The 18,746-nt window shown below is 43.2% G+C and overlaps 1 protein-coding gene across 1 annotated transcript; it reads left to right on the top strand.

The window, feature by feature from the left end:
* The first annotated feature begins 4,760 nt into the window (after positions 1-4,760).
* On the top strand, positions 4,761-17,506 carry LOC115146716 (uncharacterized). The gene is made up of 7 exons (XM_065003953.1): positions 4,761-5,264; positions 5,646-5,776; positions 5,977-6,159; positions 8,450-8,599; positions 9,018-9,129; positions 9,412-9,539; positions 15,554-17,506. Exons 1-7 carry the CDS (start codon positions 4,982-4,984, stop codon positions 16,550-16,552), a joined length of 1,986 nt encoding a protein of 661 aa, XP_064860025.1. The 5' UTR covers positions 4,761-4,981; the 3' UTR covers positions 16,553-17,506.
* Positions 17,507-18,746: the final 1,240 nt, after the last annotated feature.

Below are 18,746 nucleotides of genomic sequence, written 5' to 3'. Positions count from 1 at the left end.
CAAGTGCTTCTCCTTTCTGAGTATCCCTATGAGACATAGGAGTGTCCACAATGGGCACTGGGTAGGAGTTGCCCTTAATCAGATATTTTGTCATCCTCCCCTCTATTAACTTTCATCATATCTGTTATGTGTATTATTGTTATGAATCTCCCATGGTTGTTGCAAACATTGTCACTCAATAATTGACTTACTCAGCCACACAAGTCACACACTCAAATTTGACTGTATTTATACTGATGTACACTCACATTTAATCCAAAACTTTTGATTTGGATCTGTACTCCAGCATTTTGGATTTGAGATCAATGTTTCATTAGGCGACAATACAGAATGACACCTTTTATTTGAGGGTATTTTCATACATCTGTTTTACCGTTTAGAAATGAATTACTTTATGTATCTAGACCCCCATTTGAAGGTGTCATACAGTGCATTCGGAAAGTATGTTTGTCTATGGAGATTGCATGGCTGTGTGCTCGATTGTATACACCTGAAAGCAACAGGTGTGGCTGAAATAGCCGAATCCACTCATTTGAAAGGGTGTCCACATACGTTTGCATATGAAGTGCTTTCAGACCGCTTGACTTTTTCCAAATTTTGTTACGTTACAGCCTTATTCTAAAGTGGATTACACTGTTTTTTCGGCCCATCAATCTACACACAATATCCCATAATGACAAAACAGGTTTTTAGAAATGTTTGCAAATTTATTACAAATAAAAAATTGAAATATCACATTTACATAATAATTCAAACCCTTTACTCAGTACATTTACATTACATTTAAGTCATTTAGCAGACGCTCTTATCCAGAGCGACTTAGTACTTTGCTGAAGCACATTTGGCAGTGATTACAGCCTCAAGTCTTCTTGGGTATTACGCTACAAGCTTGGCACACCTGTATTTGGGGAGTTTCTCCCATTCTTCTCTGCTCTGTCAAGTTGGATGGGGCTCGTCGTTGCACAGCTATTTTCAGGTCTCTTCAGAGATGTTCGAGCGGGTTTAAGTTATGGCTCTGGCTGGGCCACTCAAGGAGATTCAGAGACTTGACCCAAAGCCACTCCTGTGTTGTCTTGGTTGTGTGCTCAGGGTTGTTGTCTTGTTGAAAGGTGAACCTTTGCCCTAGTCTGTCCTGAGAGCTCTGGAGCAGGTTTTCATCAAGAATCTCTTTGTACTTTGCTCATCTTTCCCTTGATCCTGACTAGTCTCCCAGTTCCTGCCTCTGAAAAACATCCCCACAGCATGATGCTGCCACCGCCATGCTTCACCATAGGGATGGTGCCAGGTTTCCTCCAGACATGACGTTTGGCATTCAGGCCAAAGAGTTCAATCTTGGTTTCATCAGACCCGAGACCTTTAGGCACCTCTTGGCAAAATCCAAGCGGGCTGGCATGTGACTTTTACTGAGGAGTGTCTTCAGTTTGGCCACTCTACCATAAAAGCCTGATTGGTGAAGTGCTGCAGAGATGGTTGTCCTTCTGGAAGGTTCTCCCATCGCCACAGAGCAACTCTAGAGCTCTGCCAGAGCAGCCATCGGGTTCTTGGTCACCTCCCTGACCAAAGCCCTTCACCCCCGATTGCTCAGTCTGGCCTGGCGGCCAGCTCTTGAAAGAGTCTTGGTGGTTCCAAACTTCTTCCATTTAGGAATGATGGAGGTCATTGTGTTCTTGGGGATCTTCAATGCTGCAAAAATGTTTTGGTACCCTTCCCCAGATATGTGCCTAGACACAACCCTGTCTCGGAGCTCGACGGACAATTCCTTCAAACTCAAGGTTTGGTTTTTGCTCTGACATGTACTGTCAACTGCGGGACCTTCTATAAACAGGTGTTTCCCTTTCCAAATCATGTCCAATCCATTGAATTTACTACAGGTGGACTCCAATCCAGTTGTAGAAATGTCTGAAGGATGATCAATGGAAACAAAATGCACCTGAGCTCAATTTCGAGTCTTATAGCAAAGGGTCTGAATACTTATGTAAATAAGGTAATTTTTAAAATTATTTTAACCAAAATTTTAAAAAAAATCTGTTTTTGTTTTGTCATTATGGGGTATTGTGTGTTGATTGATGAGGATGTTTTATATTTTTCATACATTTTAAAATAAGGCTGTAACGTAAAAACAAAATGTGGAAAAAGTGAAGGGGTCTGAATACTTTTCCCGAATGCACTGTACATTTACAGAAAAGTGTTCCCATAGTGAGAAGTTATTCTACATGTCACATGTATTGTTTTGTGCAATACGAGTACTGTACTTCAAATGATCTGTGTATGACCATTTTGTTGAAATTAAACACTAAATTGACTCTGTGCTGACTGACTTGGTATTTTTTTGTGTCATTGCAGGGACTGAGTTTCCCTTCTGTCAGTCGAACCAAAATTCTTGAATCAACACATGGATTTTTATATAATAATAAACCCCAATGGCTCCATATTGTTAGGTACTTGAGTCAGTGTTAGAGATGGGCTTGACTGTGGTTAACATTTATAATATCATGTCTCTATGTGTACAGCAAAGAGTTTTTCATATAAACCTTTATGCTTTTCTGTTCAATTTGTGTTTACAGTCTGCAGTCCATGCAGAAAAAAAGTAGCATCTGGTCAATTTCCACAAGCGCGTGGCTAAACTTCTCAGCTGTTTTGTTTCAACCAATCATTAGAGTGTTTTTGTTTGACCCACACGAACATGACCAAAGCCATGACTGAAACAGGAATGAATTTACCCTGGATATTCACAAAAAAAGTGTGATATTTGAGGCTCTCTGTCACTAAGTGATTGAACAATGTACACCTGGGTTGGGCTCAATTCGAATTGAAGGCAATCCTTTCAGGGAGTAACCTGAAATTCCAATTCAATGTTTGAAAAAACAGCATATATTTTCCATTACTTCTCAAACTGAAAATGAGAAGCCATTTATTCCAAAAGTAATACAAAAAATATATATATTTTAAATTCAAATCCCTTCCTGAATTGACTGACTGCAATTCAAATTGATCCCAACCCTGTTGTACACACATCATGTTATGATTTCAGTTTGTGAGTGTGTGATATGGGGATTAGAATAGATGTTTATTTCGACATTATAAAGAACACCTTTCATAAACAATGGCAAAGCTGCCATGTTGATCTGAGCCTTGCTGTTGGAAAACCACATTAGTTCGCAGATACGCCTCCCCTGACTTAACTCATCGACGTTCGTCAACTTATATCAGTAGTGCTGCTTGTGGCAACATCATCTCGCTGAATCTACCTTTAAAATATGAAGTCAATTTATACACCACCAAACTTAGTTGGAAGTGTTTTTGAGAAAGATGCAGCTTGCAGTGCAACCATTCATTTAAAGTCTCCCATTTTTCACCCCACACAGTAGGTGGCAGCAATACAACTTGTTGGTGCAGTCCAACTTGAAGAAGTAAACAGAAGGGAAAATCTGTACTAGAGATAGTGTCATATAATGGAAACAGAAGGGAGGCGGTTATGTTTAGGGTGAGATTAGGGCGTACTGGATTAAATTGATAGGGAAACATGGAAGAGGAAACAGTTGAACATGTATTATTATTTTGTGAAATGTATGATGTAAAAAATGAGAGGTGTTTGACAGGGTCAATCAAATTTTATTGGTCACACACATATTTTGCGGATGTTGGTGCAGGTGTAGCTCCAACAGTGCAAGAGTATCTAACAATTCATAACGATACAAAAACAATCTAAAAGTAAAAGAATGGAATTAAGAAATATATAAATATTAGGATGACCAGTGTCGGAGTGGCATTGACTAAAATATAGTAGAATAGAATACAGTATATACATATGAAATGAGTAAATCTGAACGTAAATTTTATTACATTTCAGGCTTCAAACAAAGATATAAAACTGTATTTTTTTGTGAAGAATCAACAACAAGTGGGACACAATCATGTAGTGGAACGATATTTCAAACTTTTTTAACAAATCAAAAACTGAAAAATTGGGCGTGCAAAATTATTCAGCCCCCTTAAGTTAATACTTTGTAGCGCCACCTTTTGCTGGCAAAAGGTCGCAAAGTTCAAGGGGGCCGAATACTTTCGCAAGGCACTGTATATATATATATATATATATATATGAGCAGCAGCCTGAGTGATGGCTATTTAACAGTGATGGCCTTGAGATAGAAGCTGGTTTTCAGTCTCTCTGTCCCAGCTTTGATGCACCTGTACTGACCTCGCCTTCTGGATCGTAGCGGGGTGAACAGGACGTGGCTCGGGTGGTTGATGTTCTTGATGATCTTTTTGCCCTTCCTGTGACATTGGGTGCTGCTGTTATTGTACTGGAGGGCAGGCAGTGTGCCCCCAGTGGTGCGTTGGGCAGACCGCACCACCCTCTGGAGAGCCCTGTGGTTGTGGGTGATGCAGTTGCCGTACCAGACGGTGATACAGCCCGACAGCATGCTCTCAATTAGGCATCTGTAAAAGTTGAGGGTATTAGGTGCCAAGCCAAATTTCTTCAGCCTTCTGAGGTTGAAGAGGCGCTGTTGCGCCTTCTTCACCACACTGTCTGTGTGGGTGGACCATTTCAGATTGTCAGTGATGTGTACGACGAAGAACTTGAAACTTTTCACCTTCTCCACTGCAGTCCCATTTTGGGTGGGGGTGATGGAAGTAGGAAGGTTTGTAGGGAATTATTATATTTTATTATAAATGTAGGGTTAGTTAAGATAGTATAGTGGAATAGATGTCGTAACGGTCTCACACTCCAGTACAGTAGGTGGCGGTGTATGCACATGGCAGTTGGTTGCGATTCTCCAATAAAACTTAAAATAAGAAAAAAAGAAAACAGAACTGAAAAGCCTTTTTGTTGTTATTATTTTGACGTTTATTAACTAACACCCTGGAACTCAAAATATGATCAATTTAAATTCACCGCATCGCGTTGGAAACAGGACTGGGTTGATAGATGTTATCTAGGTAACGCTAGCTAGCTGTTAACGGCTAACGTTAGCCAACAATGGATAACTGTATGGTTTTTCACACGCAAATAGCCTCCGTCGTGGAGGTGCTAGCGAATGCAGCCGTGGCAGAGATCTGTAAACTCGTAGACGACGACTATGCAGTGTTTCGTTTGGAAATAACTCAAAGCCAGAAAGAAAACAGGGCTTTGCGTAGGAAACTACAGCTACTGGAACTGAAGGTGGCACGGGAGCGCGCAGAGAGGACAATGCAAGAGCGCGTCCTCGGCAGTCGTCCCAGTAGTGTCAAGATCCTCGACCGATACAGAGCGATGGCAAGAGGTAAATGTAGCAGGAGACTGCGGGACCTGTCGCCCCCTTCCCCTCTGCGCTTGTGTGGCTATAGATGTGTCAACCCCACCTATCTTGGTCAGTTTTAGGATAGTATGCAATAATTCCCCTGATTACTTAGTTATCTTGCGCACAGACACAATATCATATTCTAACCAGATTCTTGATTTACTGCATTTACTATTATTATTTACTCAATGAAAACATGCCTGGAACATAATACATTTAACAATAAATAGTATATCAATAAGTTATAAGCATTACCTTACATCCTTGCCAATTCTAGACAGTGTCAAAACAGTCAATAGTATACAATATAGTGTTGAACATTAGCTAACCTGACCACCTCTTTCCCCCCAATCACTCTCTCAGGTGAAGGACATCTCACTGGAGGCTACAGGAGCTTTGTGAAGCCAACGGGACACAATACAAGGAGTGATGACCAACCAATCACTGTTGATGAGGGGAGTGGAACCTCAACCCAGAACATTATCATGATAGAGGTTAGTGTAATAGTAAAAAATTACAATTACTTTGTAAATCAAATGTGGACGGTTTATTTCAAAGGCTCCCCTCAGCTATTCACTTGCTTACATTTACATCCTAATTTATCTGCCATAGGAGAGCTTGTGAGACTTCCCTTTGACATTGTTATCCAATTCAACCCATGTACTGATAGTAATGTCCTCTCTTCTTGTGTCAGTCTGCAGATGCAGAGGCTGCAGATCCTGGAGTCAAACTGGAGAGGTCTGGAGGAGAGGAGGACCCGCGGCACAGCAGAGACATCCAGACTGGAGCAGCATCTGGAGTGGTGCCCCCTGTAGCCACGGAGGACCTCACCACCGCCGCTGCGCTCCAGGCCAGGAACCGTTGCAGCATCACGGAGGTCAGTCGAACGCTCTCCGACACAAAGACTTTAACTCTAACACACAGGCTCTTACACACACGATATGAACAGAGATCAGAGCCAAAGAGACGAGGGCCACCAGTCTGACCTCCTGATCCTGGTTTCTACTACTTACTAGTGATTCACCAGAGCCAGAGGATGGTTTATTCCCGTGGAGATGGTGATGCGTTAGACACTCACGGTGATGATCTGTTTTGTTCTTACGCTACAGAGATGGTCCCTGGAAACATATCCTTGGGTTTAGAGACACAGACTGATCTGTCTAGAGGGGACTGGAACTGGTACATTTCTGTATGGACCTCGCTTAGTACACAGGGGCATTGTCATGCTGAAACAGGAAAGGGCCTTCCCCAAACTGTTACCACAAAGTTGGAAGCACAGAATCATCTTGAATGTCATTGTATGCTGTAGCGTTAAGATATCCCTTCACTGAAACTAAAGGGCTTAGCCCGAACCTTGAAAAAATAGCCCCAGACCATTATTCCTCCTCCACCAAACTTTACAGTTGGCACTATGCATTTGGGCAGGTAGCGTTCTCCTGGCATCCGCCAAACCCAGATTCGTCCGTCGGAGTGCCAGATGGTGAAGCGTGATTCATCACTCCAGAGAACGTGTTTCCACTGCTCTAGAGTCCAATGGCGGTGAGCTTTACACCACTCCAGCTGACACTTGGCATTACCCATGGTGATCTTAGGCTTGTTTGCGGCTGCTCGGCCATGGAAACCCATTTCCAGACAAACAGTTCTTGGGTAGATGTTGCTTCTAGAGGCAGTTTGGAACTCGGTAGTGAGTGTTGCAACTCGCTGCTGTTACTTGTAAACATTTCTACTTCACAATAACAGTACTTACAGTCGACCGGGAGGCTCTAGCAGGGCACTCTTACGTAGGTGTCATAACCAGCCATAAAATAACACAAAACATGTCTCAACAGATCTAAATATGTGTTATGATCATATTATTACAGGTTATGACCGTGTCAAGTGAAGTGTTACCAAAAATCCTTCTTTACCTTGTCTCCTCCACTTCATCTACACTGATTGAAGTGGATTGAACAAGTGACATCAATAAGGAATCATAGCTTTCACCTGCATTCACCTGGTCAGTTTGTGTCATGGAAAGAGCAGGTGTTCATAATGTTTGGCAGACGCTCTGGATAAGAGCGTCTGCTAAATGACTTAAATGTAATGTAAATGTTTGGTATACACTCAGTGTATAAGGCACGTAAAGCCTAAAAGTCTGTTTCATATAGTGTTTGTACTGTGTATCTGATGTTCGCAAATTTTCCAAAGACACTTTTTTTAAATGAGAAAATTAATGCAGTTCATTAACTTCAGGCAGATATTTTTGTTGAGACATGTCAAGTATGTGTGGTTTTCATGTGGTGTATTTAAAACTGGTTTGTTCAATGAACACAAAGTGGGACTTTTCATTCTAAGACTTTGATTGAGACTTGCGTTAGCATACATCACATCTGATCTTACCCTATTCTGCAAACGCACAACAGTGCTTTATAACCAATATACACTTAGTCCACAAAACATTAGGAAAACCTGCTATTTCCATGACATAGAATGACCAGGTGAATGCAGGTAAAAGCTATGATCCCTTATTGATGTCACCTATTAAATCCACTTCAATCGGTGTAAATGAAGGGGAGGAGACAGGTTAAAAATGATTTTTAAGCATTGAGACAATTGAGACATGGATTGTGTATGTGTGGATGGGCAAGACAAAATATTTAAGTGCCCCTGTATGGGGTATGGTAGTAGGTGCCAGGTGCACCCGGTTTGATTGTGTCAAGAACTGCAACGCTGCTTGATTTTTCACACGTGTATCAAGAATGGAACACCACCCAAAAGGACATCCAGCCAACTTGAAAGCATTGGAGTCAACATGGGCCAGCAACCCTGTGGAACACTTTCGACACCTTGCAGAGTCCATGCTCCGATGAATTGTATTTGGAAGGTGTTCCTAATGGTTTGTACACTCAGTGAACACTCACCAAATATACCTACAAATACCCATACACTATACACTAGTCAGGTTTGTTTGTCTGATGATTACTTGACTTATCATTGCTGACCTTTTACCCACAACATCATATTTATGTCCACCATGACAGGTTTAACATCAATGAAGTCATTCTGTAACTACATTATAGGACTCAAACATAGTGGGGATGGGTGAAGACTCCATGTTGAAAGTGTTTATTATCTGTGTGTACGTACCTGAGGGAGTGTATGTCTGTGTAATCACCTTTCTCTTCCAGGAGAAGGGTTCAGAGGTGCTGCTGGTGAAGGAGGAGGGGTGTGAGGAGGTTCTGGGGAACATGGTCATGGAGGACAACCAGACTACACCTCCTTCTGAACCCACAGAGGAACCAGCTGAGAAGCACAGGACCACACACAGTCTCACTGAAGTGAGCCCACTGTGAACTACTGGCTGAATGGTATTCGGTCAGGGCCCATATCCACAAAGCCTCTCAGAGTAGGAGTGCTGATCTAGGATCAGTTTAGCCTTTTAGATCATAATGAATAACATATGTAAAGATCCTAGATCTGCACTCCTACTCTGAGAATCTTTGTGGTTACGGGCCCAGGTCTTGACCATACCTTTGAATTATAAAACTATTAAAGAGTGTCAAGTAATCAAATTAACTAACATGTTTGCATACTGTAGTTCTCAAAGCAATCCATTACTGCCCAATCGTAATCACTCTTCTTTCACCCCAGCTGCCAAACTAACCCTGATTCAGATGACCATCCTACCCATGCTCCAAAGCAGGGTGCTGATATCAGATTTCTTGATCCAACATCCTCTCACTCTATCTCTTACAGTCAGTAGACATGGAGGATGGGAAGCCTGATCTGCTACTAGTCAAAGAGGAGACGATAGAAGACGGACCAGAGAGCATTGACCTGCTGAGTGGACTAAAGATGGGGGAGCAAGGTAAGGGAGAAATACATATAGCCTACATACAGAAATAGATCTTCAATGGGGATAGTAATACATATAGCCTCCATACAGTAATACATCTTCAATGGGGATAGTGATGCACCTGGCTATGTGTTCTTATTTTTCTTCATTCATAAAATGATATCAGTACAACTTGTGTTTACATACAAAAACACACATAATGTATGAACTGGACCTGGTAATTGATGAAAGAAAATCCATATGTAGAGTTCTCTGCCATGTTTATAAAGTCTATTTTGTAACCTCTTCCTGCAGGTGGTTGGCTGGAGGCTAACAGAGGAGACTGGGTGGCCATCTTGGATTCCCAGACTCAGACGGGTGCAGCCAAGGGCCCCGGGGACGAAAACATTGAGCAGGCCAGGACCAGAGGCGACATGGCTGAGGTCAGTGGCTGGGACCGCATCCTCAACTCTGGGCTGGGGAATACAACTGTTAACCACAACCAGAAACAGACAATGGAAAACAAAACATCCTAATTTAGTCTCCATGACAACAGACTGGCTGAGACCAGGGCGAGGCGTAGAATTGGTCTGCAGGGTCGGGGAGGTGTCCCTATGTGGCGGGAGAGAACAGATAGACTTGTTTAGCGATGCTCCGTCCTGCTCCTATAGTTGTGATTCAGAGAGACTGATGGCACCGCAGGTTAACCCCCTAACAGGTGCTGCCTTCAGCCTGCCTTCTATAGGATCTATCAACTGGAACATGATCCCTGCGACAACACAGACACTCTCTGGCCTTCGTCCTCGTCACACCTTCCTAATGTTAAACCAAACCTCAGACAATGCCAAGGCCTCAACACTAAATGGCTACACAAGCCCATTGACAAATGAGAGTAGTTGAGAAGGAACAGGTGGATATCCACCAGAGGATACACACGGAGGAGAAACCGTTCAGCTGCCACTTGTGCCGGGCCAGTTCCTCCCACTCATCCAGCCTGTAGAGGCACCAGAGGGTCCACACAGGGGAGAAATCCTACAGCTGCCCCCAGTGTGAGAATCAAATCAAATGTATTTATGAAACCCTTTTTACATTAGCAGATGTGACTAAGTACTTATACAGAAACTCAGCCTAAAACCCCAGGGCTTAGAGCTTGAGGTAGTCACCTCATACAAGTACTTGGTAGTATGGCTAGACGGTGCACTGTCCTCCTCTCAGCACATATCAAAGCTGCAGGCTAAAGTTAAATATAGACTTGGTTTCCTTTATCGTAATCACTCTTTTCACCCCAGCAGCCAAACTAACCCTGATTCAGATGACCATCCTACCCATGCTAGATTACGGAGACGTAATTTATAGATCGGCAGGTAAGGGTGCTCTCGAGTGGCTAGATGTTCTTTACCATTCGGCCATCAGATTTGCCACTAATGCTCCTTATAGGACACATCACTGCACTCTATATTCCTCTGTAAACTGGTCATCTCTGTTTACCCGTCTCAAGACCCACTGGTTGATGCTTATTTATAAAACCCTCTTAGGCCTCACACCCCCCTATATGAGGTATCTACTGCAGCCCTCATCCTCCACATACAACACCCGTTCTGCCAGCCATTCTGTTAAAGGTCCTCAAAGGACACACATCCCTGGGTCACTCCTCTTTTCAGTTTGCTGCAGCTAGCGTCTGGAACGAGCTGCAACAAACACTCAAACGGGACAGTTCTCAATCTCTTCATTCAAAGACTCAATAATGGACACTCTTACTGACAGTTGTGGCTGCTTTGTGTGGTGTATTGTTGTCTTTACCTTCTTGCCCTTTGTGCTGTTGTCTGTGCCCAATAATGTTTGAACCATGTTGTGTTGTAGCGGTATTTATTAGAGAGGGGTAAAGAAAGATTTTGTTCGGGCGCCAGGCAGGTATTAACCATGCCGAAAGGAAAAGAGTAGAATAGAGAGTACCACTACCAGACCCACACACATCAGCAGAAGAGACTGCCTAGAGTGTAGCCTGTTTACCAGATAGCCAGTGGAGAAAAAAGAGAATACACACCATATAAAACCCACATCACAGCACAGGGGTAACCCCAACAAGAATACATCATACTAATACTAATAATGGCAGAACAATTCAACAGCAACTTCATACAAGAACAAACCCAGTCATCAACAGAGGATTTGCAATAATCTGTATTATTTTCTAGTGGATGAGTGCAGAGGGTATGAATGTGGGGGGTGTTCATCGACACAACAAAGGCCTTAAAAATATCCACAGTCTTCTCGGCCACATGTCATTAGTACACCTCAATACAGTTCACATAACAATACACAACTTGCAAGCAACCTCCCTTCTAACTAAAATGTCCATCAAAATACTTCTGTCAGGGCAATAATAGTCCAGCTCTAATGAACTTCAATGGGAAGTGCATTTGAAAAATAGAGAGTCTGTTGCAAGGTAAAGCACTGGAACGAGAGGGAAGAGAAAGAGAGAGAAAAAGAGAAATCTTAGCTGTGGTCTTCAGGCCTGCCGGTGTAATGTCTGACTGTCCGATGGTTTGTTGGTTTGTATGTTAAAGCTTCGCAACAATGTTGCTACTAATCCATGCGATCCATAACGGGCGCGGTCCCAAACAAAAACAACCACGATCTAAAGCGATCACACCGATGATTGAGTTAAATACTTTATAAACTACAAACGCTGAAAACAAACAAAACTTCACAGCACAGCACAGCACAGCACAGCACAGCACAGCACACAATCAAACTGTCGCGCCACCCAAGAGCCCCTCCCCAAAGAGCTGAAAGAGCTCTCTTTATTTCCTCCTTCCTTTACTGCTCATGCGCTCTTAAAGTGGCAGTGCACGGTGAAGGCTCCGTGCAGATTTCGCCACAGTGTTGCTACCATGTTTTGTTTCTACCATGCTGTGTTGTCATGTGTTGCTGCCTTGCTATGGAGTTGTCTTAGGTCTCTGTTTATGTAGTGTTGTTTCTCTTGTTGTGATGTGTGTTTTGTCGTATATTTATATTCTATTTATTTTTAATCCCAGGCCCGTCCCCGCAGGAGGCCTTTTTGCGTTTTGGTAGGTCGTCATTGTAAATAAGAATTTGTTCTTAAACTGACTCGCTTAGTTAAATAAAGATTAAATAAAAAATAATTGTATTTCATTTGAAATAAAAGCCAGGAACTTAGGAAGAAACCTAGAGAGGAACCATGGCCTGAGGAGTAGGCAGTCCTCTTCAGGCTGTGCCAGGTGGAGATAAGAGTACACGGCCATTAAGGCCAGATCGTTCTTCAAGATGTTCAAACATTCAAATCAAAGTTTATTTGTCACGTGTGCCAAATACAACAGGTGTAGACCTTACAGTGAAATGCTTACTTACAAGCTCTAACCAATAGTGCAAAAAAGGTATTAGGTGAACAATAGGTAAGTAAAGAAATAAAAACAACAGTAAAAAGACAGTGAAAAACAGTAGCGAGGCTATATACAGTAGCGAGCCTATAAAAGTAGCGAGGCTATGTACAGACATCGGTTAGTCAGGCTGATTGAGGTAGTATGTACATGTAGATATGGTTAAAGTGACTATGCATATATGATGAATAGAGAGTAGCAGTAGCGTAAAGAGGGGTTGGCGGGTGGTTGATGGCGGGACACAATGCAGATAGCCTGGTTAGGTAATGTGCGGGAGCACTCGTAGGTCGGGTCAATTGAGGCAGTATGTACATATGTACATGAATGTATAGTTAAAGTGACTGTGTATATATGATAAACAGAGAGTAGCAGCAGCATAAAAGAGGGGTTGGGGGGGCACACAATGCAAATAGTCAGGGTAGCAATTTGATTACCTGTTCAGGAGTATTATGGCTTGGGGGTAAAGACTGTTGAGAAGCTTTTTTGTCCTAGACTTGGCACTCCGGTACTGCTTGCCATGCGGTAGTAGAGAGAACAGTCTATGACTGGGGTGGCTGGGGTTTTTGACAATTTTTAGGGCCTTCCTCCGACACCACCTGGTGTAGAGGTCCTGGATGGCAGGCGGGCTTAGCCCCATGTGATGTACTGGGCTGTACGCACTACCCTCTGTCGTGCCTTGCGGTCGGAGGCCGAGCAATTGCCGTACCAGGCAGTGATGCAACCAGTCAGGATCTCTCGATGTTGCAGCTGTGGAACATTTTGATAATCTCAGGACCCATGCCAAATCTTTTTAGTTTCCTGAGGGGGAATAGGCTTTGTCGTGCCCCCTTCATAACGGTCTTGGTGTGCTTGGACCTTTCTAGTTTGTTGGTGATGTGGACACCAAGGAACTTGAAGCTCTCAACCTGCTCCACTACAGCCCCGTCAATGAGAATGGGGGCGTACTTGGTCCTCCTTTTCCTGTAGTCCACAATAATCTCCTTAGTCTTGGTTATGTTGAGGGATAGGTTGTTATTCTGGCACCACCCGGCCAGGTCTCTGACCTACGGTGATCAGGCCTACCACTGTTGTGTCGTCTGCAAACTTAATGGTGTTGGAGTCATGCCTGGCCATGCAGTTGTGGGTGAACAGGGAGTACAGCTGGGAACTGAGCACGCACCCCTGGGGGGCTCCAGTGTTGAGGATCAGCGTGGCAGATGTGTTGCTACCTACCCTTACCACCTGGGGGCGGCCCATCAGGAAGTCCAGGATCCAGTTGCAGAGGTGTTTAGTTCCAGGATCCTTAGCTTAGTGATGAGCTTTGAGGGTACTATGGTGTTGAACTATAGTCAGTGAATAGCATTCTCACATAAGTGTTCCTTTTGTCCAGATGGGAAAGGGCAGTGTGGAGTGCAATAGAGACTGCATCATCTGTGGATCTGTTTGGGCGGTATGCAAATTGGAGTGGGTCTAGGGTTTCTGGGAAAATGGTGTTGATGTGAGGCATTACCAGCCTTTCAAAGCACTTCATGGCTACGGATGTGAGTGCTACGGGTCTGTAGTCATTTAGGCAGATTGCCTTTGTGTTCTTGGGCACAGGGACTATGGTGGTCTGCTTGAAACATGTTGATATTACAGACTCAATCAGGGACATATTGAAATGTCAGTGAAGACACCTGCCAGTTGGTCAGCACATGCCCGGAGCACATGTCCTGGTAATCCATCTGGCCCCGCAGCCTTGTGTATATTGACCTGTTTAAAGGTCTTACTCACGTTGGCTACGGAGAGCGTGATCACACAGTCGTCCGGAACAGCTGATGCTCTGACCAGCAGGGTCAAATAATAATCACAGTGGTTGTGCAACAGGTCAGCACCTCAGGATAAAATGTCAATTGGCTTTTCATAGCCGAGCATTCAGAGGTTGAGACAGCAGGTGCGGGGGATAGTGAGAGAGAGGGTCGAAAACAGCAGGTCCGGGACAGGTTAGCACGTCTGGTGAACAGGTCAGGGTTCCATAGCCACAGGCAAAACTGCATGACCAGGTGAACTGGGAAAGGGGACAGCCAGCAGTCATCAGGTGAGGTAGTCCTGAGGCATGGGAGAATTAGAGGGAGCATAATTCATACAGGACAAGAGATAAGACAGGATAATTTCACCAGACAGACTGACCCTAGCACCCTAGGTGGGGGGGGACAGAAAGATCACGTCAGTGACTCAACCCACTCAAGTGACAAACCCCTCCTTGGGGTGGCATGGAAGAGCACTAGTAAGCCAGTGACTCAGCCCCCGTAATAGGGTCAGAGGCAGAGGATCCCAGTGGAGAGAGCAAGGGCAGTTCGTCACTCCAGTGCCTTGCCATTCACCTTCGCTCCCCTGAGCCAGAGTCATTCGCAGTCATGTGAAATCCATAGAGTAGGGCCTAATTTGTGTATTTACATTGACTGCTTTTCATATATGAACTGTAACTCTGTAAATCTTTTAAAATGTTGCATGTTGCGTTTATGATTTTGTTCAGTATATGTTCCTTTAGGATGATACTGTTTTTTTAATAGTGAGTTGAGGATATTGCCTTAATTCATGTTTACTTGACACAAAGTATTGAAGGTCTTTGTAATGTAATGTTTAACCTTGTACAACATTTTCAAAAATGTATTTTAACAAAGCGAGGGTACCAGATTTACAGAAAAATGTAGTGTCACCAAAGTGAGAAAGTTATTCTTCTTGTCACGCATCGTTTTGTGCAATGAAAGTACTGTACTTCACTTTATGTGAGTGTATATATACCATTTTGTTGAAATTCAATACAAAAATTGACTGTCTGACTTGGTTATTTTTGTATCATTACAGGGACTGAGTTTCCCTTCTCTCAGTCAAACCTAAACATTATACTTAGTTCTTGAATCAACACATATGGACATTTTTTATAATGAACTTCAATGGATCCACATTGTTGGGTACTTGAATCACAGTGTTGGGGATGGGCTTGACTGTGGTTATTAATTTTCATGTTTCTGTGTGTACAGCAAATAATTTCTTCTATAAACCTTTATGCTTTTCTGGCCAATTTGTGTTTACAGTCTGCAGTCCATGAGGAACTGTTGATATCCGGTGTTGCTGGTGGGAGAGACTGGACCTCTGATGCGGCCGGTCACAAACCCTGGCCCCAGATCAGGACCCTGGATCAGGAGCCGTCAATCTTCCTTCCTGAGTCAGAACCAAGACTGAACCATGAGGGACAGAGACTCCACCACCACACAGAAGACAACCAGTGGACAGGTGGACTGAACAACCTCAGTCCTGGTGGTCATCAGAGAGACAGAGGCTCCAGTCTGCAGCCCAGACCCTCTTCGCATTCTCGGTGCAGGGATGAAGCAGGGCCTGGGGCTGATAGAGATAGACCCTCCTGTTCCTATGATACAAACACCACAGTATCCATGATGAACAGAGCAGGTCACCCTGGGCTTCAGTCTTCACCGAGAGTAATGGGAGACCCCCCTGGTGGGAGTCGAACAGGAAGTCTGTCTTCTCCTTCAGGATCTCATCTAACGCCTGATGATTGGGTTCATAGAAAGCCTGGACCTGGGTCTAGCCTTCCCCAACTGCCTCCTGGTTACCCCACCAATACAGACAGGGTCAGGATGGGTGTTCACCACAAGAAGTATCTAGCTGATAACAAGGCACACAATCCCAACAACACCGAAACAATGGCTTTATGTCAAGGAGGGAGCTCAAAGACTAACCAGATGAGGGTGGTAGCTCCTGCTTCTACCTCCTCTGGTGTTATTTGGTCAAAACGTGGGAGGCCAAACATGAAGACCGACGCTAACAAGCCATACGCCTGCCCCACATGTGGGAAGTGCTTTGCTGAGGCGAACTACGTGAAGATCCACCAGAGGGTCCACACAGGGGAGAAACCATTCAGCTGTACCCAGTGTCACATGCGCTTCTCAGAGGCTGGCACCCTGAAGAGGCACCAGAGGGTCCACACAGGGGAGAAACCCTACAGCTGCCCTCAGTGTGAGAAAAGGTTCTCCCACCAGCACCATCTGAAGAGGCACCTGAAGGTCCACACATGAGAAAGGCCATTCGCCTTCTCTGAGGTTCTCAGAGAGGAGCTACCTCAGGACACACCAGCAGAAAAACCATTACACTTCATAACATAAAAGGTAACCATTCCCTCCTCAGGGTACAGGAATCACTACTGTAACCCCCTAGTTCCTTAGGGCCACCCAATAGCACATTGTCTTCCCATCATTGGTGTTAGTGCGGTGACATACTGCCGACCTTCACTTTCTCTCATTAGCTTTAGTCCTGCCCTCTAACCTCTCATTCCCTATTTGTGTTTTTGATCTTCTCTTCCTCCAAGCTAACCCTTAAATATTTCTACCTCACATTTAATAGTTCTCTCCTTTTGCCCCCCTAACCATGCATGTACTCTTTGAGGGTGTCTCTTTTTCTGAGTTCCTTTTATTTGTGTGTACAGAACATGATTCCTTTCTCATCTTTATCTACCCTCTTATCTTCCTACTTCATGCTGCTCATTGGTTAACTGTCACCGTGGAAGCCCCCATTGGGCCCACCCCCAAGCCACGCAGCAAAGATCTGGATAGGCTCGGTCAGGTGGACCAGATCCATAGAGCCAATCGGGATGCTTCTTAATCTTCTCTCAAGACAAAGATTCATTTTCATTACTGTCAACAGAAAAGATCCACAGATGCATTTGGAATAACGATAGGGAAAGTGTTGAATATTCCTGAATAGAATATTGCATCCAGACATTGTGTGATATAAACAGTATAATGCATATAAGTCTAAAAGGTATATTATAGTGTTTGCACTGTGTAGGATATATGATGTTCACCAATCCCTATTACATCCATTTAACTACTTTATTTTTTACCAAGACACTTTTAATGATAATAAATGCAGTTCATCAAATTAATGCAGATTATTTTGTTGAGAATTGTATGTGGTTTTCATATGGTGTATTTCATTTATTTTAATGTTTAATAAACACAAACTTATATTGAGACTCTCTCTAGTATACATCACATCTGATCTCACCCTATTCTACATACCGACAGCTTATATACACTTACTAAATATACCTACACAAACACCTATTGTACAAATAATTTAGTCAGGTTTGTCTGATGAAATTTGATTTATTATTACTTATATTTTACCCATATTTATGTCCACCATGATGGGTTTAACAACAATGAAGTCATTCTCTAACTACAGTATAGGACTCAAACATAGTCAGCCTGGTCTCAGAGAAAAACATGTTTTACTAAAATCCATGCCACTCCATTTAGCATGATATGTTACTTTACATTAGGGATATGGTTAGGTTTAGGGGAAGGGTTAGCTAACATGCTGAGTAGTTAAAGTAGCAAGTAGTTGCAAATTAGCTAAAATGCTATATTTGTCCATGAAAACATGCAACCATTGGGTTGCTAGAAGTTTGTTTTATCCACCCACCCACCCATCCCCCCTGACCAACCACCTTCTTTTCGTTTTTTGCTTTAAGTAACCTACTGTCATACCAAGAGTAACATATACTAATTTGAGTGTCCTGGATTTATGTAGGCCAATGTAATGTAACCTAATCTAAAAAATGTACAGAGGTTGTTCAGTCCACTGGTGGATGTAAATATTTTTCCTCATAATCCTGGACTATCGGACCAAAATCGTATTATGTTTGCAATCACAACAGATAATCTGCTCAGACCACAACCAAGGATTATCAAAAGTTGCACTATAAATTCTCGGACAACCCAAAGATTCCTTGATGCCCTTCCAGACCCGCTCCACCTACTCAAGGATGTCAGAGTACAAAAATCACTTAACCACCTAACCGAGGATTTAACATTGAATAGATGGAGTCGCACCTCTTAAAACTAAAAACATTTGTCACAAGAAATCAGCTCCCTGGTATACACTAAATACACAAGCCCTGAAACAAACTTCCAGAAAATTGGAACGGAAATGGCGCTCCACCAAACTGGAAGTCTTCCGACTAACTTGGAGAGACATTACCATGCAATATCGAAGAGTCCTCACTGCTGCTCGATCACCCTACTTTTCCAACCTAATTGAGGAGAATAAAAACAATCCATATTTTATTTTTGATACTGTCGCAAAGCAGCATTCCCCAAGAAAGGATGGCCTTCACTTCAGCAGTGATGAATTCATGATCATAAACATTTTTTAAATAGATTTCTCAAACTCAGTTGTCCAGAACTACTTAATCCTGTATCTCTCGAC

This window comes from Oncorhynchus nerka, linkage group LG18 (assembly GCF_034236695.1).
Source record: "Oncorhynchus nerka isolate Pitt River linkage group LG18, Oner_Uvic_2.0, whole genome shotgun sequence".
NCBI classification, from domain to species: Eukaryota; Metazoa; Chordata; class Actinopteri; order Salmoniformes; family Salmonidae; genus Oncorhynchus; species Oncorhynchus nerka.
The sequence above is the reverse complement of the archived record's forward strand: the minus strand, read 5'-3'. Positions and strand labels throughout refer to the sequence as shown.

Excerpts from the sequence above, each read along its gene's own strand:
- LOC115146716 (XM_065003953.1), top strand. The coding sequence starts at position 4,982 with ATGGATAACTGTATGGTTTTTCACACGCAAATAGCCTCCGTCGTGGAG. Across the intron at positions 6,160-8,449 it reads ACCGTTGCAGCATCACGGAG|GAGAAGGGTTCAGAGGTGCT; the intron begins GTCAGTCGAACG and ends TTTCTCTTCCAG. Across the intron at positions 9,130-9,411 it reads ACTAAAGATGGGGGAGCAAG|GTGGTTGGCTGGAGGCTAAC; the intron begins GTAAGGGAGAAA and ends CTCTTCCTGCAG.